Source organism: Aphelocoma coerulescens, chromosome 4 (genome assembly GCF_041296385.1).
Source record: "Aphelocoma coerulescens isolate FSJ_1873_10779 chromosome 4, UR_Acoe_1.0, whole genome shotgun sequence".
Lineage (NCBI taxonomy): Eukaryota > Metazoa > Chordata > Aves > Passeriformes > Corvidae > Aphelocoma > Aphelocoma coerulescens.
Genome location: NC_091017.1, coordinates 45805244 through 45824857, shown reverse-complemented (window position 1 = coordinate 45824857; position 19614 = coordinate 45805244). Strand labels below are relative to the sequence as shown.

Genomic DNA, 19614 nt, shown 5'->3' with positions numbered 1-19614 from the left:
CTCCTTCTTGCTTTGTCTCTCTTCATGTTTGCAGGTTTCTCTTTTTTCCTTATCTTGTAATTTCTTGTCCCACCTGAACTTAATTCCCCAAACAAGCACATCTCTGTGTGGAATCTGGGACAGACTGTTTAGGCCCCTAAGTATGGAAAACTGCCTCAAAATATATAATATGTAATGTAGAAGGATGACAAGCCAAATGACGTGTACAGGAGCACAGTTTTACACGTGTTATTTATTTTCCTCAGGAAGTACATGCCACTGTTATTTACAGTTTGTGATGTCTAAGATCCCAGCTGCAGTAGGGATATGAGAGGAAAGAGCCAACCAGCAGTTGCAGAGGCACATGCAGTCTAAAATGGAAAGACAAAGTCCCAGATGACTTTATCATCATCCAGAGGCCCTAATGGAGTTTTTATCTCTTCTTTGAATTTGAAGGTGTTAAGCAAAAAGAATTGATGAGAGAAGGGGAAGAAAGAGAGACAATAAAAGCATTATGCTGATCCAATATTTGACTGCATTCACATTTAATCTTGTTTTTGTGGTTTTTTTTTAATGTGATTCTGGAGTCATACTAAGTTACAGCCTCTCTAGCTTCCCAAGACTACAACAATAATTGTAGGCTGATTCCTTAAGTTAGCAGTCCTGCCTGCATTTCGCTGCAGACTGTTACACCTGAATGACAGACTGTGGAAAAGTAAGCTGGAAAAAAAAAAAGACTTCTGAGAGCATCCTGTCAGTTACCTGAGCATTCATGGGCTATGGAGAGGTAAGATCTCTGTAGGCTGGGCAACCAATTGTTTCCAGCAATTGCATCATAGTTCAAACTGTAAACTCCCAGTTCGGCCATTTTCTTGGGACAACTTCCTTGTGAGGTCACTGAAAGTTTTGAACTCCTTCCTTTTTTTCCCCTCTACAACAGTTCACTGAATTGAAACTATGTTTTTTTCCAGTATAAAAGAACACTGCTGAGAAACTAAGGTGACACCCATCTTTGTCTAAGTACACATCCCACGTGTCATGTGCAGCTTGTAAGGCTTTGCTGACATGCCATAAAGAAGCACTGAAGACCATGGCATATTCTTACAGGTGAAAGAGCGAGTAAAACGTGTGTATGGTTCTCATGGCAGTATTTAATCACCTGACTGAAAAATCTCCATTCCTCAACATGTTCTCCCCAGAGTTAAAGATCCAGTTGGTGTCTCTTACCTCCTTCGTTGTCCTTACTGTCAGTGCAGAGAGTTTCCATGGCTACGTCACAACCTGCTCCCCTCCATCCTGGCTGGCAGACACAGTGCCAGCCATTTTGGTCCAGTGTGCATCTCCCATTGCTGTTGCACAAACCAGGGCAGCCCTCTGTTGAAACAGACAAAGAGAAATCACAAGTGATTTAAATATTGTAATAATATAAAAAGAAAAAAAAAATACAAACAAGGGACACTTATTGGGAACAGGCCTTAAGAACAGCACAAAGACTGTAATTGCACATGGAGTGGAACAGCAACATTACCTGGGGAACGTTATTCTTAACAAAGTGGCATCTTTGATTGGCCTGACACTTGAGACACCACTTACCTGTACAGGCAGGAAATAAATGCACCAATCCTCTAAATACCTGCAGGCCAGACAAAATTAAGTTTGGTTTTTTAAATTTTTTTTTTTTTCAAAGTAACAAGAGATGAGTGCATAGTGCAAACACAGCTGTGTAAAATGATACATTTTTCTGTGCTCATAGAATAGATCATTATTTGCTCTATGCAGTACTGATTACTTACTGGAACAAATGTTTAAACTCCCTGTTACTATGAACAAATCCCTCCAAATTCTTAAGTAGGAAAATGGGTATGATTTTAGGCAAGTAATAAAAAAGAAGGTTAACTTTATCTGGTCTCAGAGTTGCCGTGTATTCATGTGAAATTACAGTGTGTTAAATAATTGCACAAAGTATAGGCCAGTTTTAATGACTATACTTTATGCCAAAAATACATTCCTTTTCACAGAATAAGCAAAGCCCAGGAAATAGTGAAGCAGCTTAGCATCTATTCTAACAAACATTAGGATTCAGGCTGCATACGGATGGGACAGGACCAACAGGATTTCCAACTTAATGTAATAGCTGTGCGTATTTGATTACTTAGGACGGACAAAATGAAATACCATAAGGACCACAATAAACATTGATAGACTGAACAAAAACACGGTAGTGACGTGCTTCAAGACAGATAGCAGAGAGTGATTTTTTGTGACAATCTCCCTAAGGCTTTTGTGCTGTTACCTTTATATCCTATCTTGTCTGCTTTTATGGCCAAGGAGGGAAAATTTGGGAAACAATTAACATAATTTAATATATCCAAAATCGATAATTGTTTTCAGTCTAACATTGCATTAAAAAAAAACAGTATCTGTCACTTCCTAGTGATGAAATCTGGCATGCAGCCAACATGATCTGTATGAGGATGACAACGCTATAATTATGTAGATTTCGGTGTTCCTTATCTATGACTATGATAAGACACTGACAGAAGCAAGTACAGATATGGCACTAAATATCTTATGAGAAGGTGGCTACAAATCAGATATTTCTGGACACACCAATTTTCTGTAAACATTCATCCAAACCCCTAAGTAACTGGGTAAACAATTTTTCACTTTTTAGAACACCTATCTTTGTGAACTGACCTACTGATCCATTTTGGTTAAGTTTAGAGCAGGTTTTCAGAAATAAGTTGTTTTTTTTCTTCTAAAGAGTTTTCAATTTACTGACTTCTTTTAAGCCTGCAGCTCCAAATTACAAACATTCCCAGAAAAAAAAGTGATAAAGGGTGCTTAACTCTTGTCAAATCACTCTTAGAAGAGAATCAGGAAAACCTGGAAAACCTCTTGTGAGGAAGGATGGGGATGCTACAGTTATGGATATAGTGCCATCATGCCAGGCTGAAATTAGTCTTGCTACTTTTATACTTTCCGACTGCAGCTGCTAATAGTATTTGTTAATGTACTGAGGTAGATTTTTTTCTTAATATTGCTTCTATTTGACTTACAGAAGACTTACATATATAATTGCAATACTGACAAAGCAATTTAGGAGTCGACTGGGTACACTCAAGACTTATTGTGTGAAAGCCTGGATATTGCCATCAATATTGCCATATTCCAATGAAAAAAACACAAGGAATAGAGAAAGATATTTGGGGAAAGAGGGGTAGGAATATTTTAAACATTTTTCTAAATCAATTTTTCACCGTAACTGAAGATACAAGAATCTTTGCTGTTTCATGGTAGGCTTTTGCATCCTTGAACCTCTTAATTGAAAATGTTGCATAGACCATAAAAGATTTTTCTAGACTCATACAGGATACAAGTCATAATTTCCTATAGATTTTCTACATTCAGATAATCAAAAGCTTAAAAGCCCCGGGAATTCTATTGATCTGACTGATAAACACACCCATCTCTATAATTAATCTGTTCTTTAGAACTAATGACACTTGTTCTATGACAAGAGCACCACTTTGCTTTGTTTTCTTAATATTTAGGGTTTTGTACGTAGAGGTCCAATGACAAAACTAACAAAAAAACCCCCGTTCCAAACAGCAAATGAATACTATCTTCAGTTATTGGTTCAGATTAAATCTAATACATGTACACAGTTTGCATATAAATGTATAATTACTGATAAAGTGTTACCATGTAACAGAAGCAAAATTTTGAGATGAGTTGAAAGCCGTATGAGTTATTTATATAATCCATGGAATGTATGTAAGAGAAGATTCTTTTGCCCAGACTAGGATGTTCTTAACTATATATTAATATTTAAAAAACCCAAACATGTAGATATAGGCATGTCAAAGAGCAAATATACAGTACCTTTCACTATCTTATCCAAATAGTGAGCTTGAGAATTAAAAAGAAAAAAAAAAACAGACAGACATTTCAGAAGTGTCACATGAAACAAGAACTGTTCAGAATTCACATGCAAATCAAGCAGGTGCACCTGAGAGGTCTTACATTACAAAATGAAAATGTATTTCAGAGCTTTTAAAATGCAAGAATTTCTCTTTCCAGCAAACATCATGAATCAATGAAACTGTTTCAGAAAGTAGGCCTGCACAAGCAAAAGACATGCTACCTTTCTGAGACTACATTTTATTCTGACTTCTCTTCACATGCTTTGATTTTTATATATAACAAAAATACAATCAAAGCTAGTTAAAAAATTCAATTTTCAACACAACATAAGAGCAATTCCTTAGCTTATGAGCTTTAAAACACTAACCATGCGGAAAGATTTTTGGTTTACAGGTCACTCATGACTCTGACATCATAACCAGCACACTATCTTAATTCTCAGGGGATTAACAGGATTTTTAGAAGGATTTTTTTCTTCTGCTTCAATTCCGTCACAGTTACTCTTTTGAGCACACAAACCAAGTATGTAAAATAAGCTGTATTGTAAATATGGGGTGAAAGAGGGTGTAGTGGGGTGAGTAGCGTGATGATCCATTTCATTTTGAAAAGCAGGTAAAAATTAAACTTAGGCTTTAGATGTATAAAAATAAATAACACGGTATATACAAGGATAGCAGGACTTTTTTTTTTCATAAGTTATGACACTTAACATTTCACAAAAGATTTGAGGAGGCAGATGGATGAATGACATACAGAGCATAAGATGGATTTCAAGCAGCAGGGCCTACTTTTAATACATGAGACATAGCACAGATGGGTAACATATTCCCTCCTTCCTTCCAGGAAACAGACATCAACTGCAGTTGTGTGAAAGGGGTTAATGCCATAGAGCAAAGCCACCAGATCCATCGCAGGCTACCAAAGCCAGGCACCCACGCCCAAGGAGATGGGATTCTACAGACCACTGCAGTGGGACAGGACAAGCTGAGCCAGGAATGTTGGATACAATCCCCTGGTTTTGCTGTGGACAAGGTCTCTCAACACAGCCTTCACAGGCTCTCTTTCTTTTAAAATGTGACCTTCCTAAATCCCTGAGGGATGATGGCCCCTGTCTGGCAAGTTCTCTGTCACTTGCTAGGATCCCACTGGATGGGTAACAGGCATTTCCAGCTATAGCCTTTCCTCCGGTTTGGATGAACCAAAAAAAGCTGCTCTTGAGTCCAAGGAGGGAGGTGGTAAGATACATATTAGGAGGCAGTGTCACTGCTACAACTAAGAGGGGGAAACTTTCTAGTCCCTTTTTCTTGAAGAAAGTGTCAGGTGTCCACTACACAGCCTTTTATTTTTTCCCTATAATGGTAACGTTGATGCAAGACAAAGTAAGATGAAAACATCAATACAGAACATTTAGAGCAGCAGCAACAAACTAGGTAGCTTTTCACATTAACCACAAACAAAAAGAAAAGTGATACAGCTACATTTCAGCGTGGATCAAATTCTTCTCTTACTCATCCAGTGTAATTCCCCCTTGTCCCTACACAGCTTAAAACATGGTGTAGCATTGTGTGGTAGAAAAATCAAGCTTTATTTCATAAAATGAAAGCAATCAGGTCTGTCTGGGGAATGCATCTGTCCACCAATAAAACATTAAACGCCTCTACAAGTGTAAGGATAGGTAAGGGAATATTAAAAAAAACTCCTAGGCAACTGAAAACAGTCCCTGCAATCCCAGGCCCCCAGATACTATTTATTTTCAGATCCAATCTTCATTAAAAAAAATCCCAAACCAACCAACAACAAAACAACAACAACCAAAACAACCACCCTGAAATACAAGATAGATTAAGAAAATGCTCTTTAAGATTTTTTTGTATCCAGCAGTCCTATAAGAAGTCAGTTCCAAACCACAAAACCATAATGCTCAGAAAACAAGTTCTACCTTCCAGCATCCTTTTACTCATGGTCAGTTGACATTAAGGACAATGTTAGAAACTATTGTGGTTAATACGCAGCATTGTGGAAAAATCATAAAGCAGAAAATGAATGACCAAAAACTGTATAACTTTGCAGTGAAGTTTAACTAGCCATGCTGTCTTCCTTATCTTCATGGCACTGGAACTGAAAGAGGAATGAACCTGTGTGGAAATGCAAAACACAAACCCTTTTCCCCTCTGTATAGAGAATTCCAGGTGGGATTTGGAGCACTTCAGTAGGATGGAGCATCTCGGCAGGTGCTCCTTGGCAAGATATTGACACATCTGGCACATATATGTTATTTTATGCCCTTAAAAAGTCTAATTACAGACCAGGCAATACACGTACAAGGGTTTTTGTGCAGAGTTTAACACTGTGCCATTTAAAATCTTGCTATTATTTCCAGGAGTAGAGGGACGTCATATAAGTCCAAATGAAAAAAAGAAAAACAAAACTGAAGATATAAGATTTGTACATTTTCTAGGCTACTCAGAAGTCCAAGGAGCTCTAAGTGGCACTCAAAATTCATACAACATAAAATACAAATGATCAATCTGTGTGGGTATTTATATAAATATGTGGCAGATAACTGATTTTACAAAGAACAGGTAACAGTCAGGCAAATTCACATTTAACACAGCATAGTTCTTAACCACTTGGAACCCTGACCTTTTTTTTTTTTTATTTAATGCCTCCCATTAGTTTCCTATCAGAGATGTAAATCAGTGTCTTTCCTACTTCCTCCAGGTATGACAGAATACCCTAAGAATAAAAGTACACATTAAATCCATTTATTCCAATCAGCTCTCATTTAAATCGGCATGAGTCACATACCCATTGATTTAATGTTCCCTAATTGGTACTTGTAACACTGCTTTATTCTGATTATTCTGTCATATGGGATTACAATGGTGACATGCTTCTAAATGCTGTATAGCGAATTTATATCTCTATTAGTTTAAATCATTATCCTCCATCAGACATCTTCACCCATCATAATCTTTGTAATCTGTACACTAGAGTGTAACATGCCCCATGGTTTTGTAATGTATATATTGTCCTGTTACAGTGTCAACTCAACAGCTCCACAAGAGTCATGAATTACTTTGCTGCAAGAGCAGATTTAACCTCATAGCACCACCAGACATGAAGCAAAGCCACAAATGAATGTGACCAAAGCCATATTGATCTAGGTCAGCCTAAACAAAAAACTAGGGTTTTTTAAAGGGTTTTTTACTTTTGACACCTTGAAACCCTCCTCTCCACCAACACAATCAGCTTTCTCCCTTCCTTCCTGGATTACAGCCTCTCCTTCTAAAAGAAAACAGGAGAAATTAGAAAGAGAAAAGAGAACCAAAATAGGGGAAGAAAAGAACCAAAGGAGGGAAGAAAAGTGAGATGATGAAGATTCCTTCAGTAGCAGCAGCAATGAAGAACACTGTTCTACTCCTCTCGGAGCAAGCTCTGCTTTGCTTCCTCTCCTTGTCTCCCCCAACTCCTTATCGCAGTTCCCATTTCCTGGTGAATGACTGCCTAAGTACCTCTACTGCTCACACAAACTTCATGCTCTCAGATACCCATCTTCTACAGGAACATGTGAATGACATAACTTGCATCAGTCATGTTTGCATTCTCACATAACCTTGCACCAAGTGTCATACAGGGAGATGGCATGTTTTTCTTGGAATAAAAGCTGACCAGAAGCAAACTATGCTATGTTGTTACCATACTGTCTCCCTTAAGCTTCCCACATACTTATCTGTTTGTTTAGAGGTAGAAAGTTTTAATATCTTCACTTTTTTGCATTAATTTTTAGTATTTGTATAAAATTTTGTTTACAATCCACATGACAAAAAACCCCTTAACACATTAGAAGAATACCATGACAGTGGCCATGTCAAGCATCCAAAATTTAGGCAGTGATGGGTTTATGGCTACCTATGAAGTTTTCTTCCTTTGTGAATCTGCAGAGTTCACGGTCCTCATTCAGCACGCATTCTCTCACAAACAACAAACAGCTGATGCCCTAGTAGCAGGTACACTATGCTAACCTAAACAAAGAAGCAACAGCTCTCTTGCAAACTTTCCTATCACCTTCCTCCCTAAGTCACAATTATTTAGCACAGTATCTTCATACCACTGGTATGAAGAGAATACATTCTTACCTCATTTTACCAGTAACTAAAGCAAAGAAAGATCAGAGTGAGAAGTCTCCATTCACTTGGCTACAAGCATCTATGACGTGATTTTCTAGAATACTTAGAATTATATAGTATTTCATACACGAACCAACATTTTAGCAACTCACAAATGTGCAAGTCTTGTTCCCAGAAAGTTAAGAACAGTCAGAGAGCACTTCTTTAAAGTCTGCATTTGTGAACAACTAACAGAAAATACATGGTAGAATCAAGGGTGGAATCCAGTTCTTCAAAATCATCCTTAACCAGATCCTTAACCCTGTGCACCAGGCTCTTTTTACGAACATTACTTTTTACTCCCTGTGCAGCCAAGCAGTAGCAGGGGATGAGGCATATACTTTATCAGTGGTTTCACAGGCACTTGCCAGCAGAAGAGAAAACTTATTGCAAGCTTTAGGGAGAATGCAGTTTGTAAACAAGTTTTGGTGCTTGTTTTGGGGGAACTGGTACAAAACTCAGAGTTGACAGTTCTAGTCTGACTTCTCTAATCTATTCAAGACTCAGTCCACAGTGGTTTACTCCTCCTGATGTGGCTAGAAGATCATCCTTATTTCCTCTCATTTCCATCCAGTCACAGCTTAACTGTTTCAACAATTAAACCACCTTTTGAACATAAAACCCCAAATAACCCTTGTAATATTTAAATCCAGCATTTCTTATCCTACCCGCAGCAGACTTAGGGAATAGCATATTGATTCCTTTAGGCAACTGCTTTCCCGCCCAAAGAATGACTAAGAAAAGCATGCATCCATATGCAAATTCTGAGGAGCTACCAAAAAACTTACAGAAGTCCAAAATTCATAAAATTTTAAAGCTACTCTTTAGCCTGTCTTCAGAAAGGTTCACTCGTGTCAAATTCAGCATCTCCTACAGTTTTTTCTGCCTGGCAAACTGCCTCCTATCTTGGATTTCTGCAGCCGATTATTCTTAAGCACGGAATCCAGCATTTGTTGAATTGTATCCCTATTTTTCTGCATAGAATGTGCTATTTGTCAAAGTAATTTTAAATTCTTGTCCTATCTTCCAAAGTGCTTGGGGGCAGCAGGCTTTGGTATCATTTGCAAATGCAATTCTTTCTATTCATCACTGAACAGTACTGAAAGCACACGTTCTTCCACTGTAAGCAGCTCATGGTCGTCATCCATTCTCTGAGTTTATAAGAACCTTGTCTTAGACATACCATATGTTCAGAGCATTGCTGCCAATAGAGGAGGATTACAAACGCTCTTCCCTTTTGATACTTTTTTACTCCTAAATTCCCATTTTGCCCTTCTTGTAAAGGAGAGCACATGGATGGAATTATAGTTTCACACAATTTTATTTCTTTTCCTCCTTACACAGGCCAAAACACAGTCATCACCCTGAACTCATACCTTCCTAGTAATTTCTGCATTTTAAATATCTGCAGAGAGACCTGACTTCACTGCAATTTATCCCTTGCCAAAATTGCAACCGTTCTTTGCAGCAATCATTTATGGGATTTATATACAAAGGCACATAAGCCCATTATCCTTTAGATTTTTTTTGTTCTGGAGACCATCCCACTTTTACTGTAAAGTAAGATTTCTAATCATTATTACTGGAAAGCCACATATATATTAGAATAAAAGGTTCAGTTACTATTAAGGATGTAACAGACATAGGAAATTTGGGACTGCTGGTAAGATCACGAGCAGTGTTGTTCCCCACTTAACATCTATTTAACTGGAAGAGGATTTTGAAGGAAGGGTATATGCCATTAAGGAGTTAAAACTATCTCACAGGTAGAGGCTGAAGATGTTCAAATGCCCATTTGAAGCAACAAACTTGTGAAGACCTGCCTCAGATACAGGTAAAAACCTGACACATTAAGAACTGAAAGATAAATTTGACTTGAAAACACATCAGGGCATGGATCAGGATGCGAAGCATTATGGTTTCCATCTTTCTCCCTGACTGACAGTATTTATGGAATGTGGTCTGACCAGCATGCAAGTATACGACGTACAAAAGCACTTACTCTCTGGCCACTTCAGCTCAAATAAGCTTTGCAACACACTTTAAAATTCTTCACATCTCAGAGGATTCTGCTGCTTTCTGAAAATGTGCCTAACTTGAACTTCACATGTGGTCCTCATTTAAATGCAAATTAACCAATTAGCAATTTAAAGTATGCTACCAGTTAATTTGTATTTGAGATACTTGGTCTTGAAATGTGTTAAGGCCTGACCAATAACTCCCTTTTTTTCACAGTTCCAAAAATGCATGCTTTATCTTAAATTCACCTGGTAATTGAGTATTTTTATGGTTACCAAATGTACAGATATTTTGCATATTCAAAGCTTGGCCTGGCAAACTAATAACGTGTCCTTTAGGCACAGGAAAGATAAAAGCCAAATTTGTTCTAAATTTCATGAAATCTTGGTAAACTGTGGTTATCAGTCTTCTGGGTGCCAAAATGTCATCACCTCTTCTTTGTCAGCTTCTTGTATTGAGGGTATAGGTATAAATATTATTGTGAAATCCCAACTGCAAAGCAGTCCGGTGTTTTGAAACTAGGGTTTCACTCACAATATTGTGGTAAACTAATTGATATTGGATATAATTATTTTTGAATATTTGATTTTATCTGATAAAAACTATTTGAATGTCAAAGGTCATACCTTCATTCAGATACAATCTTATTTTTAAGATGAAACTTGCATTCAGGTATGATTCCATGAACCCATAACTAAAGAAAAACATAAATTCAGGAATTTTGATAATTACAAAATATATTCATACAGGAGTAATTATTACAATTTGAGGGACAAAAATTTCAAAATAATCTAAATTCTAAATTAAAAAAAAACCCTTAAAATTTATGGAAAATTCCTGTGCATGTACTAAGGTACATTAAATATGTGACACATTAAACCACTCTGAAATGTGAATATTGTCAGTAATTTAAACTTCTGAGAAAAGTAAGCCATGCTTGGCAATTAGCATCAGCACTGAAATGACGTGGGCATCATAATACTGGTTATCTGTGCTGCTCTCCCACTAACATGCAAATGTAGAGAAGACAGATCAAACTAGTCCATGACTTACTCTGTCTAGCCCATGTGTCAAAAATGTACAGTGGAATGATATATAGCCATATCAAGTTTTCTATCAGCACTTCGTTTAATTAACTGAAGGAACACATTTGTCTTTACTTGCTCTCTGATCTTATAGAGAGATAAGGTGTCATTTCCCTGCAGTCATGTTTGAAATCTGTAATAGAAGGAGCCCTAAGCTGAACACGTGCTGAAGGGAACAGGTGCAGGCCATAGAACTTATTGGAGGAGATTCTGTCTTAGCATCCCTCCACACTTGCTGTACTTCTGTGCTTATGCTGAACTGACTGTGGTCACATGGAAAACCAGCACACTGATGCCTCTGTGTTTGTCCCTAGCCAGAAAACCATTTTAATCAGTCACCAGAATAGCCTGTGCTAATGGAAACCCACTTATGGGAAAGTGCTCTAGACTCATTTTCTTCATCATTCTAAATATCTAAACGAGATGACATTCCTGTTTTTCTGGTTAAAATAGATGAAACTAGAAATCTCTTGCTGAGGAAAATTTATTTTTTTGGTTTGATTGATTTGAATGTCATGCTACTGTCTTTTCATGCAAAGAAAAAGGTTAAAATAAATAATTTGCTGTTCCTTGTTATTTTTTTTCCCAACTAAATTTTAGGGGAAATTCTTAGAAAATAAATCAGATTCTGGTCTTCACTGGAATATAAACATAAACTGCACACTTCCCAGTAAACTGCCACTGGCTTTGATTTTCAGTTCTGCATACCAGGTAAAGCAGCCTCATGCAGCACTCAAAAGTAGCATGGAAGTACCATGATGCTAACTTTAGCCCTCCTGAGGGATTAATGTGAATGCTTAATCACATTAATCCACATTTAGCTCATTTATGTTTAATGATGTGCTTTCCATGCATACATCTACAAATATTAATTCTGGATTGAAAGATAATCGTTCAACATGATAACAATTAAACAGCTGTAACCTGTCTTGTGTTAAGTAATGGAGCTGCAGGCAAGCTTTATAAACAGATGGTCTTACCCACCCATGCTTAATGTTAAAGACTTTTAAGAAAGAGGTGTTGACAATTCTGAACAAGAAGGCATAGTTTTAATGCAAATTGGCAAATTTGCAATTTAGATTATGCTAAAACAAATTTAGTCTATAGAAAAAATTAAGCTGCATTGTAAAAGTGAGTTGCTACACAGCACATCGATACAGCAGGTTCCCCACCAACATAATTATTTACTAATTTCATTCAGCTAACAGAGTTTAATGGAAAAGCAGCTGGAAAAGTATTCATATTTATGGGCTTCCTATGACAGTTACCTAATATACTCATGGTACCTGACAGTAATATCACAAAAAATGATAAGACTTTCTGAAATAATATCTGTTCCAATCTCACAAAACAACTACTCAGACAGGAGAGGGTCACTGAACTCATTGCAAGCCAGGACAGAAAGGAAAAAAAACCCCATACTTTAGCACAACTGTGTTATGAAAACTTAATTACAGAGCAAATTTTCATCCAGGCTATCACCTGGGCACCAGCTGTGCATCTGTGGTCTTGTATCCCATTGAGATGCAGGTTGAGCTTAAAAAAATAATAATGGATGTTCACCTCAGACCCATGAATGTCACTTCCAGACCAAATAAACAATTGACAGGTGATTTTCCACAGCTCTGCAGTGAACTGTTGATTTAACCTGTTCTCATGGGGTTACAGGAAATTGTAAAACATTACATTAAAACATTTTAGCAGAGCCTGTTGTGACAGAACAAGGGGTAATAAACTAAAAGAGGGTAGATTCAAGACTTAAGGAAGAAGTTTTGTTCAGTGCGGGTAGTGAAACACCGGAACAAGTTGCCCAGAGAGGTGGTGAATGCCCTGGAAATATTCAAGGCCAGGCTGGATGAGGCTCTGAGCAACCAAATCTAGCTGAAGATGTTGCTGCTTACTGCAGTGGGGGTTGACCTCTAAAGGTCCCTTCCAACCCAAACTATTCTATGATCCTATGATTTTACGACTACAGTTCACCAGAGGGAAGAGATAGTAAGCAACTTAGGTGCCTTAAGTTGTTCAGTATTTGAAACATACACTGCCTATGTTTAGTTCAAACCTCTAAGATCCTGAACACTAGCACCAAGTTTTGAGTTTTGCTAATTCCTTAGGTTCATTCATCAAAATGCTGAGCACGTACTTATCTGCTGAACATCTTTGATACAAATATGTGGAAGTATGCATTCACAGCAAAGGCAATGGCTCACAAGTGTGGCTGACATCAGGAGTGCTATTGAAGTGGCACTACCCTGTGCCAAAGACCCATAACGGAACAGTGGATATCAGCAATACACATCAGGTTTCCTGCATTAGTCAAAACAATCCTGTCCACCTTACTATACACATTGCTTCAAAAAAACAGACTTTCCCTCCATCCCACTTTATTTAGTCTACTCTCTTCTCTATCAAATATCAAAGTATATAAAACATATATATATATAATTTCTCCAATCCAGGCTTGTCATCTTCAGCCTTAGGGAAACCCCGATGTTTAACCCAGATAAGCAGATGTCTAAATTTTTTCTGAACAAAAGAAAGCAAACCTTTGCAATCCCCTACAATTTTTCTTCCCAACAACCTGAAGTATTGAAGTAAAAAAACCACGGACAATGAAATAGGTATCTGGCAGTTTAGAATAATTAGAATTTCCTCTGACTAAATTCCATTCAAATATTTTGAAGTATATGTAAAAATCAGCATAACTCAAGAAGCAATCTAGAATTTAAATGATATTAGAGAGAAATAAAACTAAGGACTACCTTGCTTTAATTAAGGGGACAGGTTTGGTTTTTTCCTTCATTCTATGTTTTAACACATGTCAACTTACAATACAAACAGTGGGCTAACTGAAAATGAGACTGGATAGATAGTTAGCATTTAAAAATATATAAAAATTGTTAGCTGAGGTGCAAAACATTTTTTACCATTTTGAATGGCATTCATGTTTCACAAAAATACCAAAAACTTTGATCAAATGAGCTATGGATTCAGATGATTCAGTATATATTCCAGTTATGGCCTCTGTGAGTAGTGCAGACACATCTGCCCCATTTTGTACATCCAGCCAGAGGTCTGAAGGCTATTCCTTTCCCAAAAAGTGAGTAAAATGAATTGCCCTTAAGGTTTACAATTTCTTTGGAACATTCCTTTCCCAAAGAAGATGTTAATTTTGGCTGTTGCACTTCATATAGCTTCCAGCTAATAGCTGCAACAAAGAAACACATCTGCATTTCTAAAATACTTCACAGTACCGCAGCTAAATGGTTAAGGACTTTTAGAAATAAGAAGGGTGCAATTGTTTATTTTCAGACATATAAAGGGAGAGTGAGTAGGAGTCGTTCATACACATAACGCGAATTATGCAAATATTCTGCTACTAAGTAGAGAGTTGTAAGTAGCATAAAATGCCTGGGTTACAAATGGAGGGTGACAATAAAAAACTGGTTTGCATAGAAAAATATTCTGAAGTCCCTTGTGTTTTGAAATTTATTGCTCAGAAAGAGCTACTACGTACTGTAGGGTAGATGAGAGAAAAGAAATTGACTCTTCATCTGCCAAACTAAGGAGGCAGCAATTTTCCCCCCACTAAATTGAAATACTGTTGAAAATGAGCAGTAAAACGACCTGGCTTCTCTGTAACATGGGGCTCCTGAAGAAAACAGCTCTAAAAAACGAAATTTAACAGCAGCCTAAAGCCTGTGCCTCGTTACTTGCCTTGGAGGCTGTAAGGGCAATATAAACAAATCAAACTATCTTTACAGCAGCAGCCACAAAGTAAACACCCATTTAAAGAATAAACAGGTGGGAAGACAGACCTGCCTGCCCAGTGCTAAGGAAAAACTTGTTTGTGCTTAATATGTTGGAAAAATTGTTCAAGAGCAGTTCATCCGTATATAACTACAACCCTTGAAATGCTGCCAAGGTCAGTGAGACCAACAGCAGAGTGATCTGCTGAGTAATTGCTCATTGTCAAGTTAAAGCAGTCAAGGGAAAGGCTTTATCCTACTTCTAAATATTTACTTTCTTTTATTGTTCAGAAAGCAGTTCCCTCCCCACCCCTCTACTCTCTTTGTCAGCATGTTTTCTGGAAGCTCCTCAAAAACGTTAACCCTATTGATTCTCCCTAGGATTCTGTAGATGCACCTTGATTACCTTTCCCTTGTATGTTTGAACAATTTCATTAGTAAATAACAAAAACCCAAAAACAACCAACCAACCAAATTTAAAAAATCAATTGTGATTGCTATAAAAAATAATTCTTGAGTCAATCTTACTACTTTCACACCTGACTCCCTTCTAAAAAAGAAAACCATGCCTCATCTTCCTGGTGCAATAATGTGGGTATTAATTAATACAGCTGCAACAGGCTCTCATTTTCCCTGCCCTCAAAGCTCTTAGCACTGCTTCTTGCAACCACCAAGTACAGCACCACCACCTGTCCCCCAGTCAGGGCTGTAAACTACCTGGGAACACAGCCTGGGTTTTCTGTTTTCTAGATACTCATGTCTCAGTTATGGCTTAGCTGTGCTAACACATTCAGAGTTAGAGCCCTTCCAAAACTTCCATGAAAGTTAAAATTCTCCAGCCTCTTTTTAGCTTGTGGCAAAAGCAAATCATGCTACATTCACATCCATCAGCTCCACTGCAGTTAGACTTACTGTCCTATATTGTTGCTTCAGCTACATCACCTCTTTTAACCATCTCTCCTCCATCTATCCAAACATAGAACTATGTGGGGTTTTTTTACTCATTGGACTTTTTTTTGATTTTTCTGATTATCCATGATTTCCTCAGCACTCAGTGTTATGCTTGCCTTTGTCTGACCTGTGGGTACCTCTTTCGTTGCTAATTCAATCCACCTCAAAGTGCTTAGCCATGATGCTTCTTGTACTTGGGAGATGTGCCCCATAAATACTTCAGTCACGCTGTGACTCCTTTCACAGCCTTTAAAGAGCTTCATGCAATGCTCTCCACTCACCAAAGTACAAACTAGTCATCTCTTACACGCAGACCATTGCCAGTTCCTTTGCCTGTGCTTCCTACCTGTTGTCATGCAGAAGTTTCTCTGTGTGGTTATGCTGAGATAAAAATTGTTTGGATAGGACTCCACTGTTACAGACATGCAGCACCTTGCGCAAAGGGAAATTAGCGTGGAAGGGAATTTCTTAGCACTACAGCTCCACTTTTTCTTAGCCCTCCCATTTACATGCATAATTTCTCATGCCAGCTCACTGTCAAAGCCTGTGCAGTGGAGAAGGATATCCTGCTGTATATGGGACATATGGACTGGGTAAGAAAAGCTCCACTGAGAAAGGTATAGTAACTTCCAAAGTTTTTCAGACACTAGAACTAGCTTGGTTACAGAAGCTGTAATAAGGATGGCTTCTTCTCAATCAGCTGTATTAAACTACTGTTACATTATTAACACGTAAGAAATTTGACAGCATTCTACAATAGAACATTATGTTGACAAGAAGATAATTTTGGGCAGTTAGATCACATTTATTACATGGTGGAAGTGACATTTTTATGTAGGCAAGTCACTTATTAGAGCTTCTTCTCCTTAAAAGAGAAAAAAAGAAAGAAAAACAATAGGAAGCTTCATTTGCAAAAGACATAAAGCTATCACATAAAAATAGAAAAGCACAAATCAAATAGTATATTTACAGTTCAAACCAAAAGTAACCTCCTCCTCAGTGAAAGGCAGTTAAAAGGCAAAGATTGAAAAAGAAATTCTTCTACCTTCTTTTCATGGCAAACTAGGTATGAAGAACTGACGAGCCATTATATAACCATTTCCTTTCTTAAAACATCAACTCTTTTCCACAGACTGACACATGCAAATATTCTGTTTGAAGAAACATCCTTCAAAGCAATACACTTCTTATTCAGCCGTGGCCAGCAGCGCTGGCTGTTTGAATTTTGCAGCGAAGACAGGGTAAAGCATAGGCAGCCTACCAATGGTACAGTGCTCTCCGTTCCATCCCTGGCTACATTCACACTTCCCGTCCTTACAGGTGCCGTGCTCGGCGCAGCGGGGGTGGCAGGCCCGCTGGTTGCAGGCTGCGCCCGTCCAGCCTTCCTCGCAGCGACACGTGCCGCCCATGCACACGCCGTGCGTGCCACAGTCCACGGAACAGATCTCTGCATGTCAGACGAGACGGGGGCAGAGAAGGAGGCAGGAAGCACAGGGGAGAGAGAGGGAATGCTTTAATTAGAAGCGCTACATGTTAATTCGACACGTGAAGAATAAGAAAGGCAAAATCTTTGAAAGTTAAATCAAAGGAATTTACTGTGAAAGACATTTCCACGTAAGATTCAAAAGAGCAGAAAGCACCGAGCTTTATCTCTTTGCTAATGCTCTTTTAGTCAGTGGGCAGACTTTAGTGATGTTTAAGTGTCCACAGCTCTTTCACTAGCTCGCAGTAATTTCCAAGCATGTTTTTTGGGCTCACATATTTCTTTAGAGTAACTTTTTGTATCTTAGATTATATGGCACTTAGACCTACCAGAACTTAGATGGTACTCATAGTGACTAAATGTAACACATACCTAGATCATTGTCTGTTGTGAGTGAAAATCTAATATGACAAAGTTCATTTTAGCAAGGTTTCCCTTCCATACTCTTCTCGCTGTTTTCTTTCAAAGTTAAAATGTGCCATTTCTGACACATTTTTTCATTATAAAGAATCAGCCTTAGTGAGACAAATTAGCACTATGCTGACACACTGACACATCTGTAAAGTGTAAAAGATCATTCTCTTTTACTTTCAGTAAATTTGTATCACTGACAGCTGATTTCAATATTGAAACAGTCTGGTTTCAATAATACTTTGTTAAAAAAATAAAACAACATACAGCAATTTAACTTGTCATTTACATATAGTAACAGGATCTTGTATCTGATAGAATAATTGAAAAATATGTTAACAGCCAAAGGTAGTCAGAGGCCAAACAACGCATATTAAGTCTCAGCTAATACAAGATGATAATTTACACTGCCAGATTTTGCATTTACAGTTTTGGTTCATTTAGTCAGACTCCAGCAAACTTTACTTCTACTAAGCAGAAAACAGAAAAACAAAGAGATACAATACAGCCTGAGGGACTTGTTTAGTTCCTCGGCATACAGCTGGCTGTAGCCATGTATTGGTTCATAGAAATGCTATATTTAGTTTCTGTTTTTGTGTGAAAAACAGTAAGTAGTTTAGTAATAAAAGATCAAAATTATTTTTAACAGCAAAAGAAACTTGCATTCAGTGCAAGAAAGGTTTCCAGTTTCCCGATCAACAGTGTTTTATTTCCCTGCTGTCTCAAAGTGCTGTGGAACATTAAACACAGCGTCAAGGAGCTGTGACATTTCCCGTAAGAAACAACCCAAAACCTTTATGCAGAAAGACAGCTGTAATTTCCCCCTCCCTTCCGCCCCACCAACTATATAGCATTTTATATCTACTTTGAATTAAATTTTTGATTAAAGAATGCAAGATGGTTTGATTAACTTCAGAGTCACAAAACGTCACTGCAGCTCCGAGAAAGAAAGGTTTATTTCTCTTCAATCTAATCAATTTTTCATTAGGGTGAAGGTGTTTATCAGCTTTTAGCACACTAGCTTTGAGCAAGGTGCGTCAATCTTTGTAATGAATTTATTAATTAGAGTTAATTTAATTGAAGTGGAATTGAAGGGCTAATTAACGGACAAACTGCTGATGAAGATAGAGGAAAGCTCTGCTGATTTCAAACCTATAAAACCCTCTGATGGAAATAACTCATTCTTTTCTTCATCCAGCAGCTTAACAACATGTTTATGGGTAAGATTTACTTTTTTAGTGTACTCTTCTGAAGGTCATGTTGCAGAGCTTCAGCAAATAATCTGTGCACATTTTTACAAAGCTCTTTTGTGAGTCTGACACATGAGATATTTGAGATCAGAAACATTTTATGTTATTTTAATGACAAATCATTCCATGAAACATAAGTAAAAGGTGGAGCATAACTGGTCATCAAAAAAAGCGTAGAGGACAATGTGTCAGTAAACAGGGGATCCATGTTTTGCCTGAGAACTAGACAGGGTCTAACATAAATAGGCATTTTTAGTGTTAGAAATGGTCAGAAAAGATTTTTTTCTTCTAAACAAATTTCACAGGAGACAACATTTTCTTCTCTTTGTCACTTTTTCTTGCATGTTTGGAACTCTATCACTCTCGTATGCATAAATCATTATGGAGTACCACAGATCCTGGTCAGGAAGTACATTTGTTTTAAAAAGACGGTTCCTCATGAAAATGTTATATTTATTCATAAGCTGGCATAAAACCAGCTAGCCCATGTGTTCAGTTTTCATTAACAAAACGTCTGAGTTCTTAGATGAACTGCTTTAGACAAATACATGTCTCACAGTTAAACAAGATTTCTTTTTTGATATGTGGCTA

General features: G+C 37.6%; 1 protein-coding gene across 50 annotated transcripts in view; it reads right to left on the bottom strand.

The window, feature by feature from the left end:
* TENM3 (teneurin transmembrane protein 3) overlaps positions 1-19614 on the bottom strand; it is a 1310258-nt gene that overhangs the window by 64278 nt on the left and 1226366 nt on the right. For all 50 annotated transcript variants that reach the window (XM_069013799.1, XM_069013797.1, XM_069013796.1 and 47 more), the window contains 2 exons: positions 17141-17326; positions 1207-1353 (listed from right to left, as the gene is read on the bottom strand). In XM_069013799.1, the coding sequence (XP_068869900.1) occupies positions 1207-1353; positions 17141-17326 (333 nt within the window). The remainder of the gene's footprint in view (positions 1-1206; positions 1354-17140; positions 17327-19614) is intronic.